Raw genomic sequence first — 25220 nt, forward strand, 5'->3', positions numbered from 1 at the left:
CAGTATCATCACCAATACATCTAGTGTTGCCAACACTGTTACTTCTGCTATTTAATGTAGAAATTACTACCATGTCCACATCCACAATTACGTTCCATGAGATCTATGAAAGCTCATGCTATGCAAACTCCAGGACCCATCAATCGTTACACCACTAAATGGATTCAACATAGCACAGCACAGACCAATCCTTCTCAGAACGTCTCAAGTGGATTGAAACCAGAACTCTGTTCTCATCTATCATGCCAGATGGCTGCCTTGCTATGAGAGGAGCTAACGATGTTTTCGCCATATTCGAGGTGAAGCCATTCGTCTTCATGAAGCAACGAGAGCAGACTGTCTGACAGATGTTGCTAGAGATCGTGGCATGGATTGCGAGTACCACGGAGGAAAAAGAAAGGACCTAGTTTTAAATCATTGTGCTAAGATGCATATAAGCAAGGCATGCTCAAAAGCACTGGTTCCCTTGCTTTCTCTACCTTATTGAACAAAATGAACAGTTCTACTATCAATAGGGCAAATATAAGATACTACCGACCCACCAAATCCTACAGCAGGATGGATACCGTCCTATAGTACTAAGATGAAGAAAATTCTACATAAGCTAAAGGGTTTGGAGTATGAAGATCACCGAATTCTCTAAATGGACAATGTTAATCTTCGGTAACAATCACCGACTGGTGTCAAGTGATGATTGGTCAAGGATTCTACAGGTACCGATGCCCCGACAGATTGATGCGCTCCAGAGATTATTTTTCCCAACCCCGGAGGACGTGAAGAAGGGCCGGTTGAGACGAGACTATCTACGACTTCCTGAGGAATATGCGTCTGAAAATATACCGCTTCCATCACTTACTATGCCACGGACGTGGCTTAGGCACACCTTCAGATATCGGAGGCCAGATTTCTTATATCTTGGGGGTTGTTGTCTGACGAACTCGGCAATCTCTTTTTCATTTACATAAGATCGAAGTGTGCGCACCATGATCATATTGATACTCATATATATATTAAGCAGTCTGACCATAGTCCTATCTTATACCCCACGGCTCGTGATGCCCCTCAATGCCAGGACCTATCTCATCGCGTCTAAATGCCGCTGGTCTCTTCTCCGCAGAGTGGCCTACCGCCGTTACAAAGTCCCACAGATGGTCGATACGAAGAATAACTCTCGACCTTATGGAAAAAGTAAACGAGATATGGCTATCAATAACTAGTTGTCTTTCGAAGGACTCAAAAGTCTACAAGTCGAATGCGGCATCAGACGCCCAAGAATCGTCTGTTCACTACACTAATCACAGCAAGTTGAGCAGATCCAATTGGCAGAGGTTTCTAGTTGATACTGACCGCGATGTCTGGGTGGGTCAAATTAAGAAGTCATCGACACCGCACTGCAATTTATATTAGATCTATACTCGTCTAACAACTATATCCAAATGACAAGATCCTAGCTGGGATACTTAGGAAAGCTGATAGGGCATTTAAGATGTCTATCTTCAAGAAACGGAGCAGCCGTGGAAGATTGTTTGGATGGAGGGGTTGTTTTTATATACTAATGAACTTTTTAATTTTGGCGTAACTTGAGAGAATTCTTCAAGAATTGTACCTCCAAGGGGAGTGATTGGTACTGACTAGGTCTTCCGAAAAGAAATGTCAAATTGGGGGTTTGATTGCCGCAAAGAAACAGAAGGGTGTCTTAATGGTGAAACCATTCTAATACTTCCGATAATAATGGACTAGATCTGAGAAGGGTTCAACTTGTGTACTTTAAATCTAGTTGGGAATATACGGGCCGAAAGACGAGTATTCTATGTACCACCGTGTTCATGTACATCTGTCTAAAGAAGCATATGTATAAAGCAAGTCTATAAACAAGCAGGGTATAGCCAATTAATCCTTGAACGCCAAATTCATGATAGTATAGCTCACTCAATAGAGATCATAGCTTCGCCTTCTCCACCCACTCCAGTTCCAATAGCCTCTCCCCCTCCAGCCGCCACTGCTTACCCTTCTCCAGAACCGCATCCACCTCTTCATCCGTCAACGGAACAGCAGTTTCAAGCGGAATCTCACGAACCGACTGCAACTTGTAACCAATAAAGGTAATCTTCGCCGGAGTAGGGGTATCGGCAGTAATCTTGCCAGCCATGACATCACGACAGAACTGCGCCGTGTCGTCCAAGAAGCGACGCGACGAGGGCGTCCCCAGAAATACCTGTCCGAAAACATGCGGCATACCTTCGAATTGCTCGACAATCACAGGGACGCCAGCCCGGTGCATTTTGCGGGCGACAACGAGACCCTCATCCGTAAGACCTTCCTCGCCCATGGAGATGAACACCGGCGGTGCGCCTTTCCAGATTTCATCCCGGCCAGCCACCGGGCTGACGAGCGGGTGCAAAAGGGCGCTGGCGTTCGTGTAGAGGTCCACACGAGGTGGCTTGACAGGCCAGACGTCGTCTTCAGGCACAGCAAGTGGGCGGTAGGCTGTTTCAGGGTCCTGGGTGGGAGGACTCAGGAAATCGTAGACCGAGTTGTGGTGGACAGAGGGCATAGAGCGAGTGATGTCGCACCAGGGGGAGCTGATGGCTAGGCCGGCGGGAAGTTCGATGGGGACATCACGTCCATGGAAGCGGACGGTAGGGCAGACGCGACGGAGTGTGAGGAGCGTTTGGAGCAAAACGAGACAAAGGTTTCCTCCGGCTGAATCACCGGAAACGATGATCTTGTTCGGCGCGACGGGCTCGTGGAGAGAGCCCGGAGGCGGGGAGACGAGCGCAAGGTATGCAGTAAGGGCATCAACGAGAGCAGCAGGGAACGGATTTTGAGGCGCAAGACGGTAGCGCACCGATAGAACACGGGCACTGGCTCGTTTTGACAGCTGAGCGACGAGCGGGCGATGGGTGCACGGGTCGCAAAGGCTTTAACATCCAAGACGTCAGTATCCAAGACACAACTTTCCAGACAGCATTGAGGGCAACTTACAAATACGCCCCTCCATGGAGATACAAAATCACCATATCCTCCTTTGCCTCCTTCTTCAGCTCCTCATACTTGGCTTCTTCCGAGATATCCGGCTGCGGCGCATTCTTGTGCACGCCGCTCCGATATCCCGTCCACTCTGCCTCAAGCGGGATTACTCCGGGGATATTATAAGTTTCGTCGCCCTTCTTCAGGTCTTCAATGGCTTTAATAACCGCATCCTGGACATCCTCTTCTGGCTTGGGGAATGTCACCTTGGACACCCACATGGGACCCTTAATACCGGGGTCGCGCATGCTATCCCTTTGCTGCTTGCCGACGGGCGAGCTGAAAACGAGAAATGAGCGAATGATGGCGACAGTCAACTCGGTGCGCAAGTCTTGTTTCCCCGTTACTGGCGACAGACGAATGGCATGTAGGAGAATGGTTTTAAGAATGAGGGGAACTCGTGCGAGAATCGCCGCCAACAGGCCGAGAGGGTTGTCTAGTTTGCTCATGATGGCAACCTGTAACTTGCAAAATGAAGAACGCAAAAATTATCAAAGAGTAAGCCCGACTCCCCGGGGGAAAAAAAGCAAATAAAGGAAAGACCTGTCCCCGGCGGGAGAAACAAATGTCGGACGAGAAAAGATTGTAGGCGGGGAAAGAAGAAAAAAAAAAAGAAGAAAAGCTAAGGGGGCAAAAGAGAGATAAAATGAGGAGAACCGAACAGGGCAATGAACCCCCGACAGACCCAGAAAAGCCTCGGCTCAACAAAGTGGAGGGAGACGATGGGTCCGCATGACGCAGGCACGCCCGGACACCAACTGTTCCGTTGCCGTCGACAATTACGAAGAAAATACATGTTAGACTGATTATTCCATCTCGGTTTACCATCTAGTTCATCTCAGGGCTATACTGATCTTCTTCCGGACCATGGAATGGCGGAAGTAGAAAATAACCTTCTAAACCCCAGATTCCGTTCGGGTGGCGCACGTAATCTGCCGCCCGTTCTACTACTAAACACTAAGCAAAGCCTGACGAATCTAATCTCATCGGTGAGAAAAACACCCCACTCCTTGCTTATGGATCGTTCATTCCAATGCATTAACTAAAACTATAATAGTACAGGTTTATTGATCCCCATCTGGATCATTTCATGCAGGTCGTCAAGCGTATGTTAAGTGTCTCCATCTGGGGCCTTGTCTAAAACCGTCCAGCAGTTTCCTTGGCCTTGCCCTTAACCTCTCCGGCGGCTTCCTGTGCTTTGCCCTTGACCTCTCCAGCAGCTTCCTGTGCCTTGCCCTTAGCAGTACCGAGTGTCTCTTCAGCCTTGCCCTTGCCCTTGCCGGCCACTTGGGATGCGTCACCAGACAGTTCGTCGGTCTTGGCCTTGGCCTCAGAGGCGGTGCTGCTAACGGTGCCCTTGACCTTCTCGGCGGCGTTCTCTGCCATCATGATGAGCGGGAATCCTAAACAATGAGGTCGAGTAGTATACATACCTCCCACTTCAATGCCCTTCACAGCGGCATCCGAAACCTTGCGGTCAGCCTTCTTCAGGGTTTCCTTGGTGGCATCGATGGGTCCCTTGTCTCGACGGGCAGTAGCGGAGATCGAGCGGGTGGCACCGACAGAGAGAGCGAGAGTAGTGGTAGGTCGGAGAGACAGCGAAGCTGTGCGAGCAGCGGGAGCAATGCGGGCGAGGAAAGACATGGTGGATTGTAAGGTATTCAAGTTGTTGGGATTGAGAGTGGGATGATGTAGAGGTCAGAAGTAGATGATTTAGAGTAGTGGTCAAATAGACTGATTTGGTACTCAATGTTCGAATTGTCAAAGGCTACCTCCATGATGCTGGCATCGAGAATCTTTATAGCTGGTTGAGCTGCTCAAAGACGTCATCACCAAAGCGGCCTGGTTATTATGTAGCTCTTACGTCGATGGACTGTCACTGCAAGTCCCGATTGGGAATAGCGTTGATCGTGACCAAGGCGCGCTTTGGTTCCCGCCCGATCCACCACCACAAACCCAGTCCCGATACCGTCGCGATCGTCCTCTAGTGCATCCTTCCCCTGGCCGGTGACCCGCTGGCTGTTGCGCTCACAGATCTCAACGCGGCGCAACAGCCAGCGGGTACTATCTCATGCAAGAGCATGCTGATGGACTGGTTAGTCTTCTCACAAATCACGAAAAAGTAACAAGAAAAAATATCGAAAGGCACAGAGACATATTCAGATGTTCAGTCGCGTTATCCGATTAACACTAACAAACGCCAATGCAATGCTCCCTCCTGTATGGTGATATCCTTCTTCTACCAACACCTCTAAATGCTATCACTTCTCTTCCTATCTCCTGCTCCAGAAATGCATGGCCATCAAACTCGAACACAAAATCCGAAACTCCAGGTGCTTGTGCTGTCTCCTAATTAATCTGTCACATCATTATCATCACGGTTCGTCACTTTCATTTTTTTTAATTTATTTTTGCCTTTTTATCCAACCTTCCTTTGCCGTCTCTTTACCAACATCTGTATGATTGTATGTGATTTTGATAGTTTATTCACAGAGATCAGTTTTCGTCTCATCGATCATTGACTCATGCTGCCGTCAAAGTCAGGGCGAGGAGGTGAGCTGCCGCTCCGCGCTCGCAGTCCGTGAGAATCCGCCACTGGAATTGCCATCTCATGCGGGATCAATGGCCCGGACAGGTTCGGGTGGTACATGGGATACCCTGGAATTGCTGATGACAGATGTGCGGGATAGTGAACACGCCCACCCAGCCGCTGCCGGGCGTCACGCACATCCACACGGTGGGCCCCGAAATGCAGTGTCGAAGCGGGCTCTGCCGACCATAAAGGGTCCATGGCAGCGACGTGGCCATCCAGTGTATTGATGGGTCGAATTTGTGCCTGTGCAGCGTAAGCTACCTCCGGCTGACGAGAACTGACCGCTGCTGGTGGTTGCCCCTGTTGTGATATGTCCGCGGCCCAGCTTCCTGCCCCGGAAACCGTGTGCGGAGGCGGCACAACATGCGGAACACCACTGGCTATGACAGACTGTGCCGGCGTTGTAGCTGGGAGTGGAGAGAAGCGCGGCGGATACCGGACCGGCTCGGTTGACCAGGACTGATGTGACTGTGAGGATTGGTTTCGCGTCATCGGCTCCGGAGCGGGTTCTGAGGAATACCCAACAAGCGGTTCGGTAGCCAGAGAGCTCGGGGGTGAGATTCCTGGCATGAATGCGGACGGGTGGGCGACTGGCCTCGCTGGACTCGGTGATGGTCCCATGGAGCTTGGTTGGGCCACACCCACGCGTCGTGGTACCGTAACCTCGATGTTCCCTTCAAATGGCAGTGGAGGGGGCGGAGGGATATATGTCAGAATAGACGGTGTACTGGCAGACATGTCCCCCACCGGAGGTGCTATCGGTCGTACAGTGGACAAGTGACGAGTCCGGTACTGAGACTCCTGCGCTATCCCCAGATCCATGGCATTGAGTCGATGTTGCAAGTAACCTTGATCAGGCTCACTGTAGGTCGACTGGGTCATACGATCAGGCTTGAACTCCGCTGAAAGTGGTGATGGATGTGCATTGCTAGAACGGCTCTGCAGCGACTCGCCAGATGACTTGTTCTGCAGTGACAGAAGCGCCGGTCTACTATTGCCTCCCGGTGTCGAGGATGATCGTTTCTTTGAGTTCAACTCTCCATCCTGAGTATGCCTGGCTGCTACTGTAGCATATGTTGGAGCATTCTCTTTGGTCAAAGATGACCTGCCAGTCCCTCGCTTCGTGATGGCTGTGATATCCTCGTGAGAGTGGGGAGGACTGGAGTGCTGTACAGCTGCGAGTGCCTCCGACGCGGATGCAAAAGAGCTTCTCCGACTTTTACCCAATGTGCTGCTTGAAGCACTTCTCCCTTCGACAGGAAATATTTTCAAGACTGGAGCTGCGAGCTGGGAGCCCTTGATGTTACGGGGAAATCTCGGCCGCTGCACTGATCTTTCGTCCTTTCTGATCTTAGTTTTCGAATGCTTCTTTACCACCATGTGCCAACCATGGTCGTCAATAGGCGGCGAAGAACTGGACGTTAGCGATGACTTGGGCGTCTCTGCTTGATGACTCAGTTGTGAAAGCGCTGGTGAGGTCCGGACTGGGGCATTGGTGCTTTCCCTGTCACTCTCGTATCCATTGTCTCTGTCTAGGCTGGATTCCCTGAAGATATGGGGCAAAAATGGCTTGAGGTTGAAGCGTTGCTGAGATCCTGGGATTTCTTGCGGCGACTCTACTTTGGGAGGCGTCATGTCACTCCAGTCCCATCGTCCCTCCTCGGCTGCTGATTCAGGCACTGACGACGAAGAGCTGCTTGATCGATCAAAGACTGATCTCTGTTTGCGGACCGATTCTTGCGAGGAACTAGGCGAGATCCTCTCAATTTCGGTGGCAATACTCCTGATGACCTGCTTCAGATTCTTGCGAGCTTCGCACAGTACTGCAGGCTCGTTCTGGGTCCTTTTGGGCCAGTTTTCGATCAACCTGAAAGCATGAGTCTCATATTCACGGTAGTCTTTGACGAGTCCACAGTCATCAACACGGTCCATTCGGGCCTTTGCACTTTCGTACGATGTGCACAGAACATGAGCAGCGACAACTATCCACGAGTCATAGAAACCAGCGTCAGACGTTCCCGCCTGTGTATTGCATCGCTTCTCTTCCTGGTCCATGATCCTGAGCTCATCTCTGCAGAAACCTTGGACAACACCGTGGGTCTTGATCATATCGATCGTCCCCGCGCCTGAACTCTGATAAACCGAAAAGAATGCATCTTGGCTACTTTCAGTCTGCGACTCTGATAAGTCAGGGGCCACGGACTTCATGTCTAGAACATTATCTTTTTCAAGCTGTGGCGAGAGAGCTTTTGCGTGCAGTGCATACGCGTCCGACACCCTCTCGATCAGTCCGTATCTAATAAGGACCCCAAGAGTCGTGTCGATATCACCTTTCTCACCGGTTCTACTGCTTGTCAGAATATTAACGTTCCATCTGCTGAGTGCGGAGATTCCGAGTGTGATAAGGCCGACGGGGACATGATGGCTGAAGAACGAAACAAGGTTGATCAGGTTCAGTGCTTCAAAGTGCTCCGTACGATAAAGGTCATGCATGATGCTTAGGAAAGGCTCTGCTAGCTTCTCGTCGGTTAAATGAGAGTTGATGTGGTACCTCTCGATTGGCTTCGATGTTGCTGCGAGCCGATGACTGATGGCATGTATTGCCAGAGGAAGGCATTCATAATGCTCAACAAGCTCGGTGGCTTTCTTGATTTGCCCCTTGGTGGGCTTCCTGATTCCAAGGTCTTCGAAGAGTAGTTTGCAGGCTTCCGTGACCTCTAGAGGCTTGACTGAGAGGCAAAACGGCTCATACAGGCGCTGCTTTTTCCTCAGTGTCTTATCGACAGATGTGTAAATGATGCTGCACATCTTATTAAAGGGCAAGAATTGTTTGAAGTTGTTGAGATCGCTGTCTTGACCGAAGCTTACACCATCGAACACCAGAAGCCATTCCTCCCGAGTTTGCAGCCAGTTTCGCACCGAGTCGACATATTTCTGAGAGGTATTGGTGTCTGGATATTCAAATACCTCTCCTTCGTTTAGTGCGGCAGCCTGTGCGATGTCCCAGAAGCATTTGTAGGTTGACTGGCGGGACTTTGCGTCGACCCAGAAGACTCCGCCAGGGTAGAAGGCTCTATGAGTCCAGACATACTGGCGTGCAAGATGCGACTTGCCTGTCCCGGGGCCTCCGCAGATGAGTACAGCCACGAGCCGCTCTGCTCTCTTTTTGGCTTTGTACAGCCTGGTGTGCAATTGATCAAGATGGGCCTTCATACCCACAAAGCTTGCGTTTGGGTGAAAGCCGGGAGGCACCACGAACAAAGGGTCCTTTGGGAGGGTCTGTGATAGGGACAAGTTGATACTATCACCGAGATCAGACACAAGGGATCTTCTTCTCTCGGGCGGGAAGGCAGGTTCAGAACTACCTAAGCAGGAAAGAGTCAGCCTTATCAGACTTGACAATTTGTTGATAGGAAAGCAACACTAAAGTACAGGAAGCCGGTATCACAGCATAAGAGGCAGCAATCATCATAAATCATCATCCGGTTCAGAGAATTGCAATAAATCAAATAGAGCGTGGCAGGATTAACAAAGTGAAAAACATAAAGGTTACTAAAAAGGGGACATGACGTGTTTGGCCTGGTTTGTGCTTTTTTGGCAGTTCCTTCATCATTGATCGCCAATTATACCGGAGAAGTACCAGCTAAATATGCTTGCTATGATGAACTGACGACTCTGGGGGCTCTTCAATCTCATACTCGCGCAGTGTGACAGAAGATGAATGATCAGAAAGCAGAGGTGTCCTACCAATTGTGCGAAGATCTGGAACGCTCCTCCCCATCTGCTCCGGCTCAATACGTTCTACATTCGTTAGTGCTTGCCATAAGAGGGAAAAGGGGCTACATGCCATGGCTAAAGATCTCCCTGATCTTCGTTTGCTTCTGAACACGACGAGTCTTGTCCTCTTCAATCCAGCGGTCTGCGATAGTGTTCGGGGCATCGCGCGAGTACCGCAACAGCGCCTCGGCAACCGCTTCAAAGCCAGGAGAGTTATCATCATCGAACTTGCACATGTGTCTGTGGTCAGCTTCGATGCCCATACGTTCGACACCTTCGGCGTAGGGCGCGGCGGAACTTTCGTCCACAATCAACTCGCGAGTCCCTTTGACATCACTCGACAGTGTCTCGTGAAAGAAGTATATGTGGAACCGGCTGGTTATGTCGGCGAAGAGGCTGTTGATGTTTTGGAGCGTCTCGTTGTTGGTCTTCAGAGCCTTGACTAGCTGAGGAGACGACTCCATGAACTTCTTCGGCATGACGGCACTACAGATGTTCTGCAGTAGCAGGCCCCATTTTGCGACGTCCGAACCGTTATGCGGCGTTCCTAGAAACAGGATCCCGTAGGTGGAGACATAGATGGACCGCAGGTGCTCGATCTTTTCATTTGACACATTTCGGCAGTAAATCAGTGTGCGCTTGACGACGAGTCCACCGAGCGAGTGACAGACGAAGATAATCGGCCTGTCCGAACAGCTTCGAAGCTAGGAAAGTCAGTTAGTCACCCTTCTCCAAAAAGGACAAACCATGGACGCAGATCTCAGGGGACCACTTACATTTCGGTTGGCCGCCAAACCCGACGCCAGAGTTTCGGCATGATTATGGATTCTGTCCTTCGACGCGCCGTCGGTGAAGGCAGTCACATTCGCGTTATAACCATAAGTCAGGATCCTTACTCGGTTTGGACCAAGGATCTCGGGCAAAAGATCGGCAGGCCAAAAGGTGCCATTACTGGAGGCCCAGGTGTTGTAGGGGTGGCCATTCAGTCCATGAACAAACACGATATCAACCAGAGGCTTCTCGGGGCTACAGTAGACCTGAGTCAACCCGTACTGCTTCACGCGCGTGGCAAGGTTCGACATGGCTCGAACTGCCCACAACTGGACGTCGACCAAAACTGATATCGATGAAATGGAGATGCGAGTCAGCGAGACAACCAAACAGAGGATAGAAATCGGAGCGTTGGGTATAGCCTTTTACTTACACCCACGCAGCAAAGATTCCTGAACAGGAAGGCTAGATCGGGTCTGTTGCGACCATGCGCGAAAGAATCTCTGTTAGTCCTGACGAACCGGTGGAGCTAGGAAGACAGATTATAAAAAGAAAGAGTGGCTTGAAGGATGAAAAGGGGGGAAGGACAAGAGGTCAGTTGAGTCACTGAAGAAAAAGAGTCAACAGAACAGCTGGAAGGAAAGGTATTTATGCGGCAACGAGGATTACTTGCAGAGAGAGAGTGAACGAGTGGGCGGGCAGTGGGGGGGCCAAAGTAGGCAAAGGCGCGAGACTGCGAAAGACAGAGAGAGCATGAGGCCCGCAGATGACTGGGGCAAACTGAAGGTGGAGGGGGTGCCTGGTGCCTGTGGTTTAAACTGTTTAGTTTAGTGTACTGCAGTTACTACTAGTAGTTCTGCAGGGCACAAGCTACAGTAGCAGCAGCAGGCCCGGAACCATAAGCAGAGTGAATTAATTACTCAATCAGTTAATGGAATTCCGTTTTTTTTTCTCTCCGTCTCGAAGTCAGTCAAATTATCCTTTCTACCACTTACTTTTTTCATTTCTAAATCTGTATCGGGAGGATGCAGCCCAGGTTCCCGTGGACACCAGGGGGGCTGACCAACTAGAGGTCATGCCGCCCGCCTCGCTGACCAGGAAGATCGAAGCTCACCTGCAGATCGCGGGGGAACTTTGCATCCTGACTTGACTGGTATATTCCATTCTAATACTTTGTATATTCTAAAAATCCATTAAATCAACCAAAAGGAGTCAAAAAGGAATCTAGTCCAGCCCATTCCATCCCGATTCTACAACGTAGATGATGTTATCATCCCATCTCGCATACAATCTAGAACCGTCCATCCATCCGTCAACCCATATACTTACTTTACCCAAGCACAGATACTTGAAACTTTCTCTCTAAGAAGTACTTCCCACAGTAAGTTTACGAAATGAAACACCCGGGCAAAGAAAAAGAACATCATTCCCCCTGGAAGTGGCTGTGAGCTCTGACGACGCCCCGAACACGGCCTAGTCCTAAACTTAGTTTCTGCAGCGCGTCTGGGCAAGAAGGATGACTTTTAGTTCACAATCGGGTTTAATTTGAGCATGAACTAGATTAGAATAGGTAGTTCATCAGGCTGGAGTATGTACTTACTGAGCCCTATGCGAGTTATGTGGTGCGACATTTAATCAATTGAATACAGTGATTGCTCTGCTGCTGCTGCTGCTGCTGCCCCGGAGGATTTGAGTGTCGATCTGCGCTGCCCTGCGCAGGGCTGTGCTGTGCTGTGCTCTGGGCTGCAGGATGTATGTATGTATTGCTTACGACATGATGTACCTACATTTCGAGGTAATTAGTGTTATAGGAGATGTTGTTTACTGTGGCCTCTTTCTTCATTTCTAATGCGATACGAACTGGATGGAATCAAACTGAAGTACGAGGCTGAGGCTAGGCTAGGCTTTGCTTTTTCTGGAGCCTCAGGATGCTTTCTGTGAATTGCGAATCGCGGCTGCCTGGGGCTAGCTAGAATTTCGTGTTACTACGTGTCAGCCATAATCACCTTCATGAGTAGTTTACCAAGTGTAATTGTATATCTAATTCTTGAATAGCAAAATACTTTCAATCCAGATACGTATAGAATAAATCTAATAATCAAAGCATTAAAAAAGAAAGCTGCCAGTGGATCAAAGCGGGTCCAAACAGCCGCGGATGGATCCAGGGTTCAACCCAATGTTTTCTTTCTTCCCGATCGGCAATCTATTGTAGACTAGTAGGCAGCTACTGGCTAGATTTGGCTGATGGATGATGGATTGATGATCATGTTGATGGGTACGTAGATCCATGACGAATGGTTCGTGCTCTGCGGATTCATTATCCTGGGATAATCACCCGAAATGGGCCAGAAGAATTCGTTCCAGGTGAGTCAGAGGTTTGGTGTAACTTGGTCTTTTTGCTTCTTCTTGTTTCTGATCTTGTTCATTTTACTGGACAAGTTGTAAAAATTGTGTGCTTGAATCGTATAGATTTTTCTGTGGCTGGCTTCGTGGCTGGTGGTAGTAGGGATGGTTTACTACATGAAATCTGGAAGTGTGTGTGTGTAGATGACCGCGAGCTGGTTGTGGTTGTGCTAAGTCTTAGGGCTGTAGAGGAGGTATGTTGTGACAATATTGGTTATAGTTGGGAATCAATGCCATCTGCCACGATGGCCTACTTGTTGTAAGATCGTGAGTACCAAAATCAGACCATGTCTGGGTCCTCAAACCTAGGCCTTCATAACAGGCAAGCATGCTTTTGCCTGTAGCATTGTCCCTAGTACCTGGATACTACTACCAAAACATGTATAGTTTTCAAATCCAGGGCACCTAGACTTTGACCAAAAGCAACAACACATTACATTGACTCACATTCGAACTAGTTCTAGAATTCTTCAATATCCAAACCTGTCCAACCTGAGTCACAATATTCCCTGATCGTCTCTCAGCTTACATACGTAATGGGGCAACACAACTCTTGCAGATGACTCTCTCATCGCCCCCTGAAGACGGGCTTCCGCTTTTCCGCGAACGCCCTGAGAGCCTCATACCGGTCTTCGGTGCCAATCACACCGTCGTACGCCTCATTTTCAGCCTCCTCGCCCCGTTGGAACTCACTCACAGCCTTCAAGGCCTGCTTGATGGCAATCGGCCCGCCCTCACAAATCTCCAATGCCAGCTTGATACTCTCCGTGAGGACCTTCTCCCTCGCCACACCATCCTTCGCTTCCTCTTCCGGTAGCACCTCCACCAACCGATCACAAAGACCGATGAAATACGACTCCGGGCCGGATACTCGCCGTCCGGTGAGAATCAGGTCCCGTGCACGGTTCACACCAATCAGACTGGGGAGACGATAGGTACCTCCAGCACCAGGGATAATGGCCAACCTTGTCTCGGGAAGTCCAACCATACACGAGGAGCCGAAGACGCGGAGATGTGTGCTCAGAGCGAGTTCAAGGCCGCCGCCCAGCGCCATTGAGGAAACGGCGGAAATGGTGGGGATGGGGAGCTCCGAAAGGTTGCGGAAGGTGCTTCGCAAGTTGTATAAAAATTCGGCTGTTCTAAGCCACGATAATTGCAATGGTCAGTAGTTTGTAATGTGGCTGCGGGAATTGGAGGATTGCGTACTCTTCCCGGCTCATGCCCGCGCGTTCCTTGAGATCTGCGCCCGCGCAGAAGGCCGAGTCGACGTTGCTGCCGATGACCAGGGCACGCGTTGGCCCCGAGCCCCCTTCAGCGGCAATAGATTTAACATTCCTGGCAAGACCGTCGAGGAGATCGCGGGAGATTGCGTTGCGTGCCTTTGGCCGGTTCAAAAGCAGGACCCGAATGTTTCCCGATCCTGGGGCGGGAACGTGCTGGGTCTGGATGACGGCATTGTCGCTGCTCGTGCTAAATCTGGCTACTGTGACGCGGTAGGAAAAGGCGGACCGTAGGGGAGTATATATAGATAGACGTGGAGGCATTGTCGTTATTTCCAGGGGCGAGGTGTATAGCTATTCAGCAAGGGATGAGGCGAAGGAGCTGTGAGCTTTGAGCTCGGTTGAGAAATGAGCAGTGCTTGAGGGCCGCTGTGGAGAAAGCCGGGCGGCTGCGGGGAAGCCGCGGATAAGCGCTTGATGGAATATAGTGATTAAATCGCTCTATTTTACAGTTCTATTTACACTAATGTACAGCATGCCTATAGCGATCGCCCGCCTCGCGAGATCCTTGCTCCCCGTGAGCTATATAATCCAAAACCTCCTCATCACTTGGCCATGAACCCCAGACTTGCGAAGTAGTGATGATATCATATGCCTCCTGCAGGCTGGCGTCGGAGAATGTCGCGGAGTCAGCTTCAGAGTCGTTGTGCATGTGCACATCATGTGTCTGCTCCATGGACGGCTCCCACTCCCGGAACGCCTGGGGTGACCTTCCCCAGTATCCCTCCAGAAACATGCGGACGGCGACAATGATCCGTCGCATCATCCTCTCGCCATTCAGGTTCTCGTCATACTTCTCTTTCAGTGCAGTCTCGTACTGCCGCATCCAGCGAAGTAGACTCAGCAGGCCGTCAGTGTCCTCGGCTAAACCCAGCGCCCGCACAAAAGAGTGTAGAACTGCGGGTGAGGGAACGTGAACCAAGGATGGCACGGTCACTTGAGAAGCAGTGGCATCGTGGATTGAAGATCTGCTTCGCTCGAAGAGAGAAGACGTCTTGGGGTCAAGGAGAACCAGCTCATCGAACCGGGATTTGAGGATGTTGAGTCCACTCTGCACCATATCCTCAAAGCGTGTCGAAACATGATTCATGCCGGTCAGTCGCCCTCGCCGTGCGAGTTCGCTGACGATTACAAGCCCTTCTTCCACCGCGTCGGGATCCTTGATTCCCGCCACCACGACCCGTGCAAAGCTGTAGCAGAGGACCTGGAACGCTTCCAAGCTAAGCTCGATTTGACGCTTATCCATCCACGCTGTGAGCTCCAAGACTTCGTACCAGGATAGTACCAACCGTGCGTGCCGTCCCAATCTGTAAGATGTTGAACCAACGCGGTCTCGGGCCAGGGCAGACATGACCGGAATCCACGCCTGAGGAGAACGCGACGGTTGCGCCTGGAGAAGCCTAAGTGCATGCGCCAGGATTTTCGGGTGACGAAGATCCTCGCGTGTCTTCAGCTCTTCGGAGTATGCAAAAAGCGTAGTCGAGTACGAAGGGTTCGTTGAATGACGGCCCAGGAGTATCGGAAACATATCTCCCACAGAATTTTCAGAGTGCGCCATGCTATGATGCCCAACAGTAGAGAAGTTACACAGAAATGTAACGAAGGATGAGATAAGGTAGTCGGGAAGACCGTTCAATGTCTTGTTCTCCTGGGCTTGTTCGCCACATCTTTGACCTGACACGGTACACAAATCCTCTAATTGCTCTTTTGTCAAGTCACTGCAACGAAGGTAGTCCAACCCCGATCCAAAGGTCGGTGCATTGCGCAGAAGCAAAGCTAGAAATCTTCCTCGGGGCCGAATACCCTGCGAGAGCATTTCACGAAGAAGATCATCTAATGCGGGTGGTTCCGTAGAGACATAGATCCAATCTCGGACAGATGACGGCTCCGCGAAGACCTCTTTTCCGTCACCTGGTAGTGCTTGGCTGCTTTGATGTGGGTTATGTCGAGCTCTCTTTTGTCGGAATATCAATTTCTCAGCCATCGCGGCGTAAATGGCACCACGCGGAGGCAGTCCTTGGTCGCGGTAGGAGAGGAAGCATGCCCAGGCTTCCCGCACCGTCCTCGTAGCCCGGATCCGAGCTACCCAAATAGCGTGGTGCTTGGGATCTCCGGAGGGCCCTGGTACAGTCTCCGGGCGAGGTACTAATGATCTTGTTTGAATTGTTGGGCTTTTGTCTGTGTCCCAGCCTGCTAGGATACTAGATACCTCTTCCCAGCGAGAATGTGAATAACCCGCCTCTTTCATTTGTGATAGTACCCGCATTGCGCGGCTTTTCATACCCTCAACACCCCGCTTGACGTCGAACCCTATCTTGTCTTCCTTCCACGGGGGCCACGACGGAGCTTTGAGCTCCGCAGATTGCCGTTCTGCTAGTGTCTTCTTATGAGCAATTTGAACCGCGACAATACCCTGGTAGCCACGACGTGTCACGGGCAAAGCAGGCTGATGTCGCGCCATCGCTCGAAGAAGCTCAAACTGTGCTTGTTGCTGCAGGGAAGCGGATGTAAACGGGTTGTGTCTGCAGGGCAAGGAAAGTATCCGGAGCACGGTATTGAACTTGTCAGCCATAAACTGATTGATCCGTTCTGTCGCGACCGTCCAACCTTTGCCTTCACTCTCGAGACTATCAAGATAAAACGCAAAGGCGCGAGCAATAGTAAGCTGAGCCTGTGGCCATAGCTCGCGAGCGTGATGTAATAACCGAACAACATAAGTCACGCACATGTTGGGTTCTATCAGTGGCTTTGCGATCACACCCTGTTGCTCAAGCTCTAGATCGTCGGTCATCGCTTCCATAGCCATGCTGGGGGTCGGAAGAGCCCGTCCGCTTAGAAGGTGCAGGGAATAGACCAAGAGCAGTCGGAAAGCCTTGGCGTCTAGACTTTGACGCAGGAGAAGGAGGGGAATGAAAGGCGGCACCATCTTGATGGAACAATCTGGGCTTGAGCTTCGATCCGCTTCTAAGAGTAAAACTCGAAGGATGGCTTCGTAAGGCGTGCTACTCTTGAGAACCCATGCCCATGCCACCACATCGGCGGCGGAGTATTGTCGAGCTGCAAGATAGTTGAGGTTGTCTTCGCTGAAAACTAATTGCAGCGCTTCTGTCTCCGATAGTGAATCAGAACTCATGCCCGAGGTTGCTTGATCCGAAAGGGGATCCACCAGCTCTATGTAATCGGCGACAATCCTCTGTAATGAAAGCCGATGGTAGCGTTTGAACTTGTCCCGTTGCCTTTGTGTTAGGGAAGCCATGATTCCAGTGTCCTTGGTAGTATAGACCCAGTTGCAGCTTCCGGTGCCATGAGACTGATGCACTTTTTGCAAGGTATCAATAAGGTACTCCGTAGGAGTTGGCTCAAGGGGCGAATCGGTTCGCTTGGCTCGCTTGCGTGTGTTGGGCGATTTCTTCTCCAGCCGTAAGTGTTTATCCTTTCCTCGTTCCTCCGACAATGGTTCTGTGTGTCTAGTCAGGCGTAGAGGCTTGGAATGGCCGTCTGGGTTGTCGAGCTGGCTCCTGCTCTGCTCTCGGCCTCCACCTTCTCCAAGAGCCCTGCTTTCCTTCCCAATCTCGGTTTCCTGATAGGTACCTATAGCATCATCTCTGCTATCTTTTTGGAGTACAGAGTTATCGCTCAATTCTTCCCCTGACCCTCTGACGTCTACAACTCTCAGGCCGGGCAAGTCCGGACCCCCGCGTGAAACATTGTAGGACTGACTTAGCGGGGTCTGAAGACGTATCTTGAACCAGTTGCCACTTGGACTACCATCGCCTTTAGTGTCTGGTTGTTCCGTTGCCAATTGTTGATTTTGCACATATCCAGACCGGAGATGGTCCGGGCCCCCGAGTACGCTTAAGACCCGAAACGAACGAGTTTGGAGACCGCCATGACAGAGTTTTGTCGTCGGAGCCGGTGTGGATTGGAGAAAGTTATAATAGGGAAGTCCCTATCGGAACAATTCCATAGTCAGTATAATGAACGATATGAGGGACGACATGATTCCGGGATACCTTCCGCCAAACACGGCTGTTGGACAAATGCGCCGCTCTCAGAGAGGAAACCCTCGAGCGGCTCGACGCATGACTTAAGACCGATGACATCCATGAAGAGAGGACATTGAGTAGCCACAGCACAGTCAATCCCGGACGTGATGTCGCTTGTCCTTAGTAGTCGACAAATAACAAGAGCGGCGGCCGCATGGAGCATCCCGGCGATTGGGGAAAAAAGCTGGGTCACGTGATTGATTGTCACGAGTTGCGGTTCTGGCATGGCGCGCAGGAGGATCTCGCTACTCTCCCGCCTGGAGATGGAGTCCGTCTTGCGTCCTTCCAGCTCTGCGCCCTGAATCGCCCTGATCTAGCCTACTTTTGTGGCGTCAAGGAGCTTGTTATTCCGTGTCAATCTACTATCGTTGTGACATTGCCGTGTGCGTCGCGATCTAATCCTCCCTAGCTGCAGCGTACCGCTTCTCGATCGAGCCTCGTAACTATTGGCGCATCCGCTTCGGAGAACAAGGAACACTCAATCACCGACGACTATTTTCCGCCTCTCTCGAATCATATCCCTTCATTCCATTTACCTTCCATTAGTTTTGGCCGATTGTGTGTTCACTGTTACACTCCTTCGCCAGTTGGACCTTCCTGAACGGCATCGCAAAAAAGAAATAAAAAAGGCCGTTTTGTACTCGCGTCAAAGAAGAGTTCGAGAACAGCGCGACCCGAAATAATGAGTGCAGACGAAGGCGGAGGGACGGCCCCGATGCCGGTCACAAATGGCGACCAGTCGCAAAATACGCCCGAACCATCTGTCCTGGCGACTCCAGGCAAGCGAAAGCGTGTCGCGAGTCACGACGAGAAGGCCGCCCCAGACACTGGCGCTTCTGCGACGCAATCGCAAGAAAAGGCAAAATTACAGGAGACGCTACGCAATTTGGTGGACATTCTTAGCAAGTGAGCACTCCGCATCACCACTAAATCGTGACTGCTTCCCACTGACCCATGTCAGGAGTGATGCCGATTTGCATCTTCTATCCTGCCCTCTACCGTCGTCGCCGGCAAAACCACGTTCGAAACGCGCAAAGGTGTCCGGTGATAAAGACGAGAGTTCGAGTATTCAAGCACGGGTGGCGTCAGACCGATACGGCAGTTTGTCGGAGTTTTTGAGCGATATTGAGAAGGCGTCGGCAGCGGTGATAGAGCGGAACAAAGCTCAGGCAACGCCTGCTTCAGCTGACGGATCGCCTCTGACGGAGACTGTCAACCGCATTGCGGCATTCAAGAAACTCCTGAATAGCCTTGTTCGCCAGGCACATGTGAGCCAGGCCAACATCAAGACTGAAGCGTCGGAAGAGGACGGAGAAGCCCCAGCGAAATCTACTCCGACTAATGTTGAGACCCGTAATGACAGCCTTGTGTTGACATTGTTTGGGAACCCCGCAAATCCAAAACAACTCTACTCAAGCTTGCAGAAGACCGTCAAAGTTCCACTACCTTCGGATGACGCTAATGCAGAGAAATTTGTGGAGGTGCAAGCGCCCTTGCGCGAAATCGGTTTGCCCAACGGGATCTCCACCACAAAGGTGCAGCCACTTGAAGCAGAGACTGCTGTCAAAGAACATAAGAGAACTTTCGGCGATGTGTTCGCGCCTCGTGCAACACTGCCCCAGTTAGAGGCGCCTCGCAAATCCAGAACTTCTACGCGCAATGCTACCAACGGCTGGATCGATCCTTTCGAAGCTATCACCGACTATAAGGCCTTCCTCGGGGGTCGCAATAACTACTGCCTTGCACCTCTCCCCTCGGGACATTGGCTTCAGTATGGTGGGGTCACGTCCTCTCCGTCTGTCTGGAGCCGTCGGCAGAAACAGCATTCTTCTCAACAAGCGGGCGATGACGTTCCAACCGATGACCCTGCTCTGATTATCGACGAGGATGCTGCCCTCTTGCAAGGAGTGTACTCCTCTTTTGCTCCTTCGTTCGATAGCTCTGGAGCTGTGGAACAAGCCGACACAAAAAATCTGGTATGGTGGAGCAAACGTGGAGCAAGGCGTTTGAACACACTCCTCTCGTTGCCGTACGTGGAAGATGAACAGAAAGATTCCACCTCAGTCCAGCCCGGAAGTATCGGCGATCTTGACGAGTCCACTCTCGAGGAGATGGTGAAAACGTTCAACCCCGACGATTTCGCGGACAATATCGTGCATACAGATAAAACTACGGAAAAGGACGCTCAAGAGCGAGAAATGGACGACGTATTGCGCGATGTCTCTGATCTGCTAGAGACCCTTAGCTCCTACCAAAAGATTCGGAGTTTGGAGACTACGGCTTCTAGCGGTCAAGGAACTGAGCCTAATGAAACAACGCCCGATGTCACAGGAGCAGACACTCCGTCGTCGGCAGAGCAGACTGTGTATGAGACGCTCAAGTCAAGTCTAGCAGCTCTTGTCGCAACTCTGCCACCTTACGCTGTTTCCAAGTTGGACGGTGACCAGCTGGCCGAGCTGAACATTAGCCAAACGATCCTGATTGAGAATCCTGAGTATCAGGGCACAATGGAAAAGGATGACTATGCTTTGCAGCAGGAGCGTGCCGCTGCCCTGGCTGCTACCAGTGGTGCGAATAGAACTTCAACTCCTTCACGTTCCGGTAGCTTCCAGGCGCAGTTCAACCAACGATCATTCACGGCCAACGCGCGAACGCAGCCTCAGACTTTCCAGTCGCCACAACCTTACTATGGGGCAAGGCAGAGCTCCACGCCAGCGCCATACACTCCTGGTCATCCCCAGCAATTCGCTGGAGCCCGCCCTCCGTCAACGCCGCAGCAGCGACCAGGCTACTTCCCTGGATACGCGCAGCAGCCCACCCCGCAGTACAATCAGTACCAACGTCCCGGCCAGAACGGCTACCACCCTTACCCGGGACAACAGGGGCCTCCCGCCGCGGGTCAGGGATCTCCGCAGCCCTACACACCGCGTCCCGGACAACCTGCGCCCTATAACGCACCCTTTGCGGCCGGTCGCAGCGCATCCCCCCAGAAACCTCCTTCTTACGCTACCCCCCGAGGCTCCTTCGGTCCTCCAGGCTCAGCCAACCCACAACAACGGTTCGTGCCGCAACAACAACAACAACAACAACAACAACAACCAGGCCAGCAGCCCCCTCCATACGGAAACTACCCGTCGAACCAAGCCCCACCGCCATCGGGAGGTTATTCCAACTCAGCTGCGGCCATGACCTATGCCCGGAGCGCTGCCGAGCAGGCCATCATGATGGAGAGGAACAAAGTGCAATTAGCAGCAGCAGCTCAAAACCGACCCAGTTCAGCGACACCACAGCCATCAGGCGAAGCCTCCCAAGAACGAAGTGCAACGCCAGGAAGCAAGCAGAACGGCACGCCAGCACCATGATGAGCGGGGGATATGATGAGACACGGTCGAGATGTAGGGATATGCGTTTGATTAACTCTAACTTTATTATTCGTCTTCTCACTCTTTCTTAACCTCTTATTTTCAACTTTTCTTCTCTTGTTAACACTATACCATTTCAATTATTTTACTTCTTCCTTTCCCTTCCCACTGGTCTTTTTACCACTCACAGAGCTTAGAAAACAAATCCCCCAGAAGAAAATAACCCCACATTCGGGAAGAAAAACAAACAAAATCAATACAATGACGAATTCCAATATGTGTATAGTGGTGGTCAAATCCATATTGGATAATAACCTTCCCACTCAGCAATGATAACCCTTCTACCAATTATTCTTCTATCTTCTATTAATTTCCTTTTAATCCTTTTTTTTCATCCCCCTGTGTCACAACGCAACAATTCCCGAGTGATTGATTGCTTTTCTTTCTAGATTTAGCTTCATATGCAAGTTCTGGTTCCTTTTCTTCTTTTTTTTTTCTTTATGTCAATCCATTAGGCAACGACAGGACGGATGTTTTTCTAAACCATTGGTATTCTACGGGCTTGTATGGTGGGTGGATGAATGGATGGATAGGATGTGTTTATGTTATCTTTCATCTTGTTGGTTTGCTTTGCTTTGCTTTGCTGTGCCTTACTTTACTTTCTGAACTCCTTTTTGTATCCCCCCATTGTTACATTCCCAATGGAGTTAACTTTACTATTGATTAACCAGAGTCATTGAATCAATGAACAAATTATCTACATTGTTCCACAGTTTAGGTAGTAGTAGAATTGTTGTTTAGGATGACGGTAATGATAATCGGATGCTCGGGTTGAGATCTATTATTTCAGTACAGGATTCATTTAGGAAGTGTGTAATTGCAAGTTAATACTGAGTTCAAATATCCCTATTGGTAAATCATCTTTGAGAAACGAATGTAGTATACAGTAATCTCATCATTATACACGCTCAAATACATGACAAGAATCAATCAACCAAAGACAGGAATTAAGAGGTAGATAGTTAAAGTATGACGAGGAAGAAGAAATAAGGTTCTGCTATTTGGCGCACCCTATAACCCCTTCTCACCCCAGGCTGTCATCTGTTTCTCCAGTCCAGTGTCGTTAACGCCTGCCCTATCTTTTTAAAAGATCCAGTTTCTCAATTTGTTCAAGGCTCAATAATATCCGAGTGTAAGAAACGCTAGAACAACGACGTACGCTACTTAAATAAGATTCGTCGAGTCATTAGTTTGATTAGTGGTGATCGTAAGTAATGGTTGGTTTAGGGGATGAACATTGCGGTGACGGTCATGAAGCCGAAGTATCTGAGTCGCGAGGTTAGTTATTGTATTGTAGTGAAGAGGAGGGAAACATACATGGTTGCGCATCGCCAGCCGTCCCGAGAGTCAACAAGCTGGTCTGCGCTGGTGGAGTTGGTGGAGGCGATGATTGATGCAGCGACTCCTACGAGTGCGACTACGACGAGACGACCGGAGAACTCGGAAATCATGCTGAATGCGAGCAATGGTAGGAGGATGGCAGTAGAGGCAATGATGATGGTGGTGAAAATAGGCTTCGCGGTCGAGGTAGAAGCCATGCGTGGAGTTAGAGAGATCAGGTCTTTGGTGTAATCGAGGAACCGTGTCTCAGCGGCGATGACAGGGTTGGTTTGCTTCATCCAGTTCCGATACGTATTAATATCCTGCGTAGAGGCGCGGGGGAGCGTTTGAAGGACCCTGCTATATGCGCTGAGGGCATTGTCTAGTTGAATTGTTAGCATTCCGATCCACGATCGGCCGGCAGCTGGCACTTACTGTATTGCTCGGTCTTTCGAGCTAGCGCACTGAGAAGCTCCTCACGTCGGTAGTGAACGGAGGAGTATACCTGTGCTTGGGCATCCATACGCCGGGAGGCAGGGAGCATTTTCGTGCCCTCTTGCTCGGCCGTTGCGGCCCGTTGCAATTCCTCGTACTCGTCCACTAGGCGCAGGTCTTCCTCCATTTGTGCGATTTCGTCCTGAAGATGAAGCAGGACGCGGTGGTTGAGATTCTCGAACCGGCGGTACAGAGGAGGGAGACGGGGCTCCTGGGTCTCCGTGGCGGAGCTCAGCCGGGTAGCGAGGAGGCTATATCCGGAGATGTCTGAGGATTTGGTGTTGCGCCTGTTCCGTCGTGTGGGCCGGTGAAGATCTTCTTCAGGGCTTCGCGGCGGCGATGGGGGTAGTGGCGACCGCTGAAGAGAGACAGAATTCTGAGGGTAATACGTCTCCGGTCTTGCATTCAAGTCCACGCTTCGTTTCTCATAGTAGTTCGAGCCGTCGGGAAACGCCCCCACCGCACTGTATGCCCCGTCCAGTGAGGGTTTATGCGCTGGGATGTGGCTCTTCACGGTGTTTGAGGTGACGGTGCTTGGAGGAATTTCAATTGAACTGGGAGTCTTCTGAGAGTTCGCCGAGGACTTGGACAGTATGGACGAGGTACGGCTGCGGGCATCAGTGCCTTGCGCGGCGGGGCGATACATCTGACGGACTGCGTTCTTGTATGCCCCCTTGGCATTATTGCTGGGTACGTGATGCTCGTACTCGTCATCGGACGAATCATCCGTTGTAGTCGAGTTATCTTCAAGGTACTCGAACACATTGGGAGCTTTGCGATCGGAATCGTGTTTGTTCTGAGCTGCTTGTGGCCGCGCAGTGGACCCGTTGCTGTTGCTCTTTGATATAGTAGATTGGGTTTGGCTGTCTACCTTGGGTTTCTCCACTGATAGTTTGGGGCCTTTGGTGGAATGCGAGTTTGAAGAAACGACTGAAGCCGTGGATGCTCTGCTCGTCCCATCTTTCTTAGATTTTCTGGAACGAGTCGAGCTAGAGTAGAAGGGCATCATGGGTAGATAGGGTGGTTAATAGCGGTCAATATGGTAGCTTCAAAAGGCCGCAGCGAAAACTAGTGTTTCCGGCTTCAGGCCATACCCCAAGAGATGAAGAGAGAGAACAATCAGGGTGTACTCTGAGAGGGTAATGGTGTTTGGAGGGGAAGCACCCAGGACATATCAAGGGAGAAGGGTAGGGCCTCAGAGACGGCGCGAATCTCGGACGAGGGTCCAAGAATGTAGGACAGAATGCGGTTGATAGGTCTCTTCCTCCCTGTGTAGCGGATCGGAATACCCTTGACAAGCGTAGTCTGAAGATCACTGACGGACTATGGATCACTCCACTGGAGATCCCGCCGATTAGCCTGGTTCTTAGATCGGTTTGGGGTCTAGGCAGTATAGTGAGAGCGAGAGAGAAAGAAATTAATTGTATAGATGGAAGGTAGACAGGATGACAGTCAGAACCGGAAATAGTCAACAGTAAATACTGGATGGACAAGGCGAATCAGCCCCCAACACCCAGGACGAAGATGAGACAAAACTCCGACAAAAGCGACGAAGAAGAGCGCTGAACAGGTCCTTTTCTGGGACGCGAGGCAGCCTTGAGGGAGTCTCATTCGTGGTGGTAGGCGCCCCGAGTTCCTGATCTGCTCCGATCGCGAGGGGCCCTTCCCTGTCAGAGACGGGATGTCGGATGCTTTCTTTTTCTCGTTTGCGAGATGGAAGATTTATTAATACATGGACTGAAAATGAGAGGAGTAGAAAAAGAGAAGCGCAATGAAGAGCAGCGAAAAGGACGAGGGAGAAGTAAAAATAAAAATGAGAGAAGAAATACAGAAGAAGGTGGGATGTGCAGAGGATCCACATGCGATGATAGTTGAAGAGCAGCAACCCGACATCTTTTTCTATACTAGGGCTTCACTTGGGGATCATCTGTTCCCCCTCCATGCTGGTACATCCTCGAAGTTTATGCTGCGTTGGCTGACGGTGACTCGCTGCCAATCCCACCTTGCATGACTGAAATTCTTCGGCGTTATCGTTGTTGGACACGATGGCCCTAGGTCATTCATCCATCCATCCCCGGCGATG

General features: G+C 50.8%; 7 protein-coding genes across 7 annotated transcripts; 1 reads left to right on the forward strand and 6 right to left on the reverse strand.

The window, feature by feature from the left end:
- Positions 1 to 1793: 1793 nt before the first annotated feature.
- Positions 1794 to 3642, reverse strand: BO88DRAFT_355783 (alpha/beta hydrolase). Its single transcript, XM_025703710.1, has 2 exons — positions 2986 to 3642; positions 1794 to 2921 (listed from the first exon to the last, which is right to left on the reverse strand). The coding sequence occupies exons 1-2, from the start codon at positions 3477 to 3479 to the stop codon at positions 1940 to 1942; spliced, it is 1476 nt and encodes a 491-aa protein (XP_025568736.1). The 5' UTR covers positions 3480 to 3642; the 3' UTR covers positions 1794 to 1939.
- Positions 3643 to 4121: 479 nt separating this feature from the next.
- On the reverse strand, positions 4122 to 4999 carry BO88DRAFT_26943 (uncharacterized protein). Its single transcript, XM_025702342.1, has 2 exons — positions 4464 to 4999; positions 4122 to 4409 (listed from the first exon to the last, which is right to left on the reverse strand). The coding sequence occupies exons 1-2, from the start codon at positions 4672 to 4674 to the stop codon at positions 4168 to 4170; spliced, it is 453 nt and encodes a 150-aa protein (XP_025568737.1). The 5' UTR covers positions 4675 to 4999; the 3' UTR covers positions 4122 to 4167.
- Positions 5000 to 5545: 546 nt separating this feature from the next.
- Positions 5546 to 10482, reverse strand: BO88DRAFT_421260 (LipA and NB-ARC domain protein; the record flags this gene model as incomplete). Its single annotated transcript, XM_025708493.1, has 5 exons — positions 5546 to 5797; positions 5885 to 8957; positions 9322 to 9396; positions 9467 to 10104; positions 10177 to 10482. 5 exons carry the CDS (start codon positions 10480 to 10482, stop codon positions 5546 to 5548), a joined length of 4344 nt encoding a protein of 1447 aa, XP_025568738.1.
- A 2404-nt stretch (positions 10483 to 12886) lies between these two features.
- Positions 12887 to 14183, reverse strand: BO88DRAFT_400596 (putative mitochondrial methylglutaconyl-CoA hydratase (Auh)). The gene is made up of 2 exons (XM_025705619.1): positions 13781 to 14183; positions 12887 to 13713 (listed from the first exon to the last, which is right to left on the reverse strand). Exons 1-2 carry the CDS (start codon positions 14116 to 14118, stop codon positions 13143 to 13145), a joined length of 909 nt encoding a protein of 302 aa, XP_025568739.1. The 5' UTR covers positions 14119 to 14183; the 3' UTR covers positions 12887 to 13142.
- Positions 14184 to 14295: 112 nt separating this feature from the next.
- On the reverse strand, positions 14296 to 18024 carry BO88DRAFT_400598 (uncharacterized protein). The gene is made up of 2 exons (XM_025705620.1): positions 17868 to 18024; positions 14296 to 17803 (listed from the first exon to the last, which is right to left on the reverse strand). Exons 1-2 carry the CDS (start codon positions 17955 to 17957, stop codon positions 14318 to 14320), a joined length of 3576 nt encoding a protein of 1191 aa, XP_025568740.1. The 5' UTR covers positions 17958 to 18024; the 3' UTR covers positions 14296 to 14317.
- Positions 18025 to 18446: 422 nt separating this feature from the next.
- On the forward strand, positions 18447 to 21332 carry BO88DRAFT_27067 (uncharacterized protein). Its single transcript, XM_025702352.1, has 2 exons — positions 18447 to 18806; positions 18862 to 21332. Exons 1-2 carry the CDS (start codon positions 18583 to 18585, stop codon positions 21260 to 21262), a joined length of 2625 nt encoding a protein of 874 aa, XP_025568741.1. The 5' UTR covers positions 18447 to 18582; the 3' UTR covers positions 21263 to 21332.
- Positions 21333 to 22545: 1213 nt separating this feature from the next.
- On the reverse strand, positions 22546 to 24143 carry BO88DRAFT_448732 (uncharacterized protein; the record flags this gene model as incomplete). The annotated part of the gene is made up of 3 exons (XM_025710447.1): positions 22546 to 22588; positions 22640 to 23024; positions 23078 to 24143. 3 exons carry the CDS (start codon positions 24141 to 24143, stop codon positions 22546 to 22548), a joined length of 1494 nt encoding a protein of 497 aa, XP_025568742.1.
- Positions 24144 to 25220: the final 1077 nt, after the last annotated feature.

The sequence above is a fragment of the Aspergillus vadensis genome (genome assembly GCF_003184925.1).
Source record: "Aspergillus vadensis CBS 113365 unplaced genomic scaffold BO88scaffold_1, whole genome shotgun sequence".
Lineage (NCBI taxonomy): Eukaryota > Fungi > Ascomycota > Eurotiomycetes > Eurotiales > Aspergillaceae > Aspergillus > Aspergillus vadensis.

Coding starts and splice junctions, on each gene's coding strand:
- BO88DRAFT_355783 (XM_025703710.1), bottom strand. CDS start 3,479: ATGAGCAAACTAGACAACCCTCTCGGCCTGTTGGCGGCGATTCTCGCA. Junction 2,922..2,985: donor CTCCATGGAGGGGCGTATTT/GTAAGTTGCCCT, acceptor TGGATGTTAAAG/CCTTTGCGACCCGTGCACCC.
- BO88DRAFT_26943 (XM_025702342.1), bottom strand. CDS start 4,674: ATGTCTTTCCTCGCCCGCATTGCTCCCGCTGCTCGCACAGCTTCGCTG. Junction 4,410..4,463: donor GAAGGGCATTGAAGTGGGAG/GTATGTATACTA, acceptor TCATGATGGCAG/AGAACGCCGCCGAGAAGGTC.
- BO88DRAFT_400596 (XM_025705619.1), bottom strand. CDS start 14,118: ATGCCTCCACGTCTATCTATATATACTCCCCTACGGTCCGCCTTTTCC. Junction 13,714..13,780: donor GCGGGCATGAGCCGGGAAGA/GTACGCAATCCT, acceptor ATCGTGGCTTAG/AACAGCCGAATTTTTATACA.
- BO88DRAFT_400598 (XM_025705620.1), bottom strand. CDS start 17,957: ATGTCATCGGTCTTAAGTCATGCGTCGAGCCGCTCGAGGGTTTCCTCT. Junction 17,804..17,867: donor ACAGCCGTGTTTGGCGGAAG/GTATCCCGGAAT, acceptor TTGTTCCGATAG/GGACTTCCCTATTATAACTT.
- BO88DRAFT_27067 (XM_025702352.1), top strand. CDS start 18,583: ATGAGTGCAGACGAAGGCGGAGGGACGGCCCCGATGCCGGTCACAAAT. Junction 18,807..18,861: donor TTGGTGGACATTCTTAGCAA/GTGAGCACTCCG, acceptor GACCCATGTCAG/GAGTGATGCCGATTTGCATC.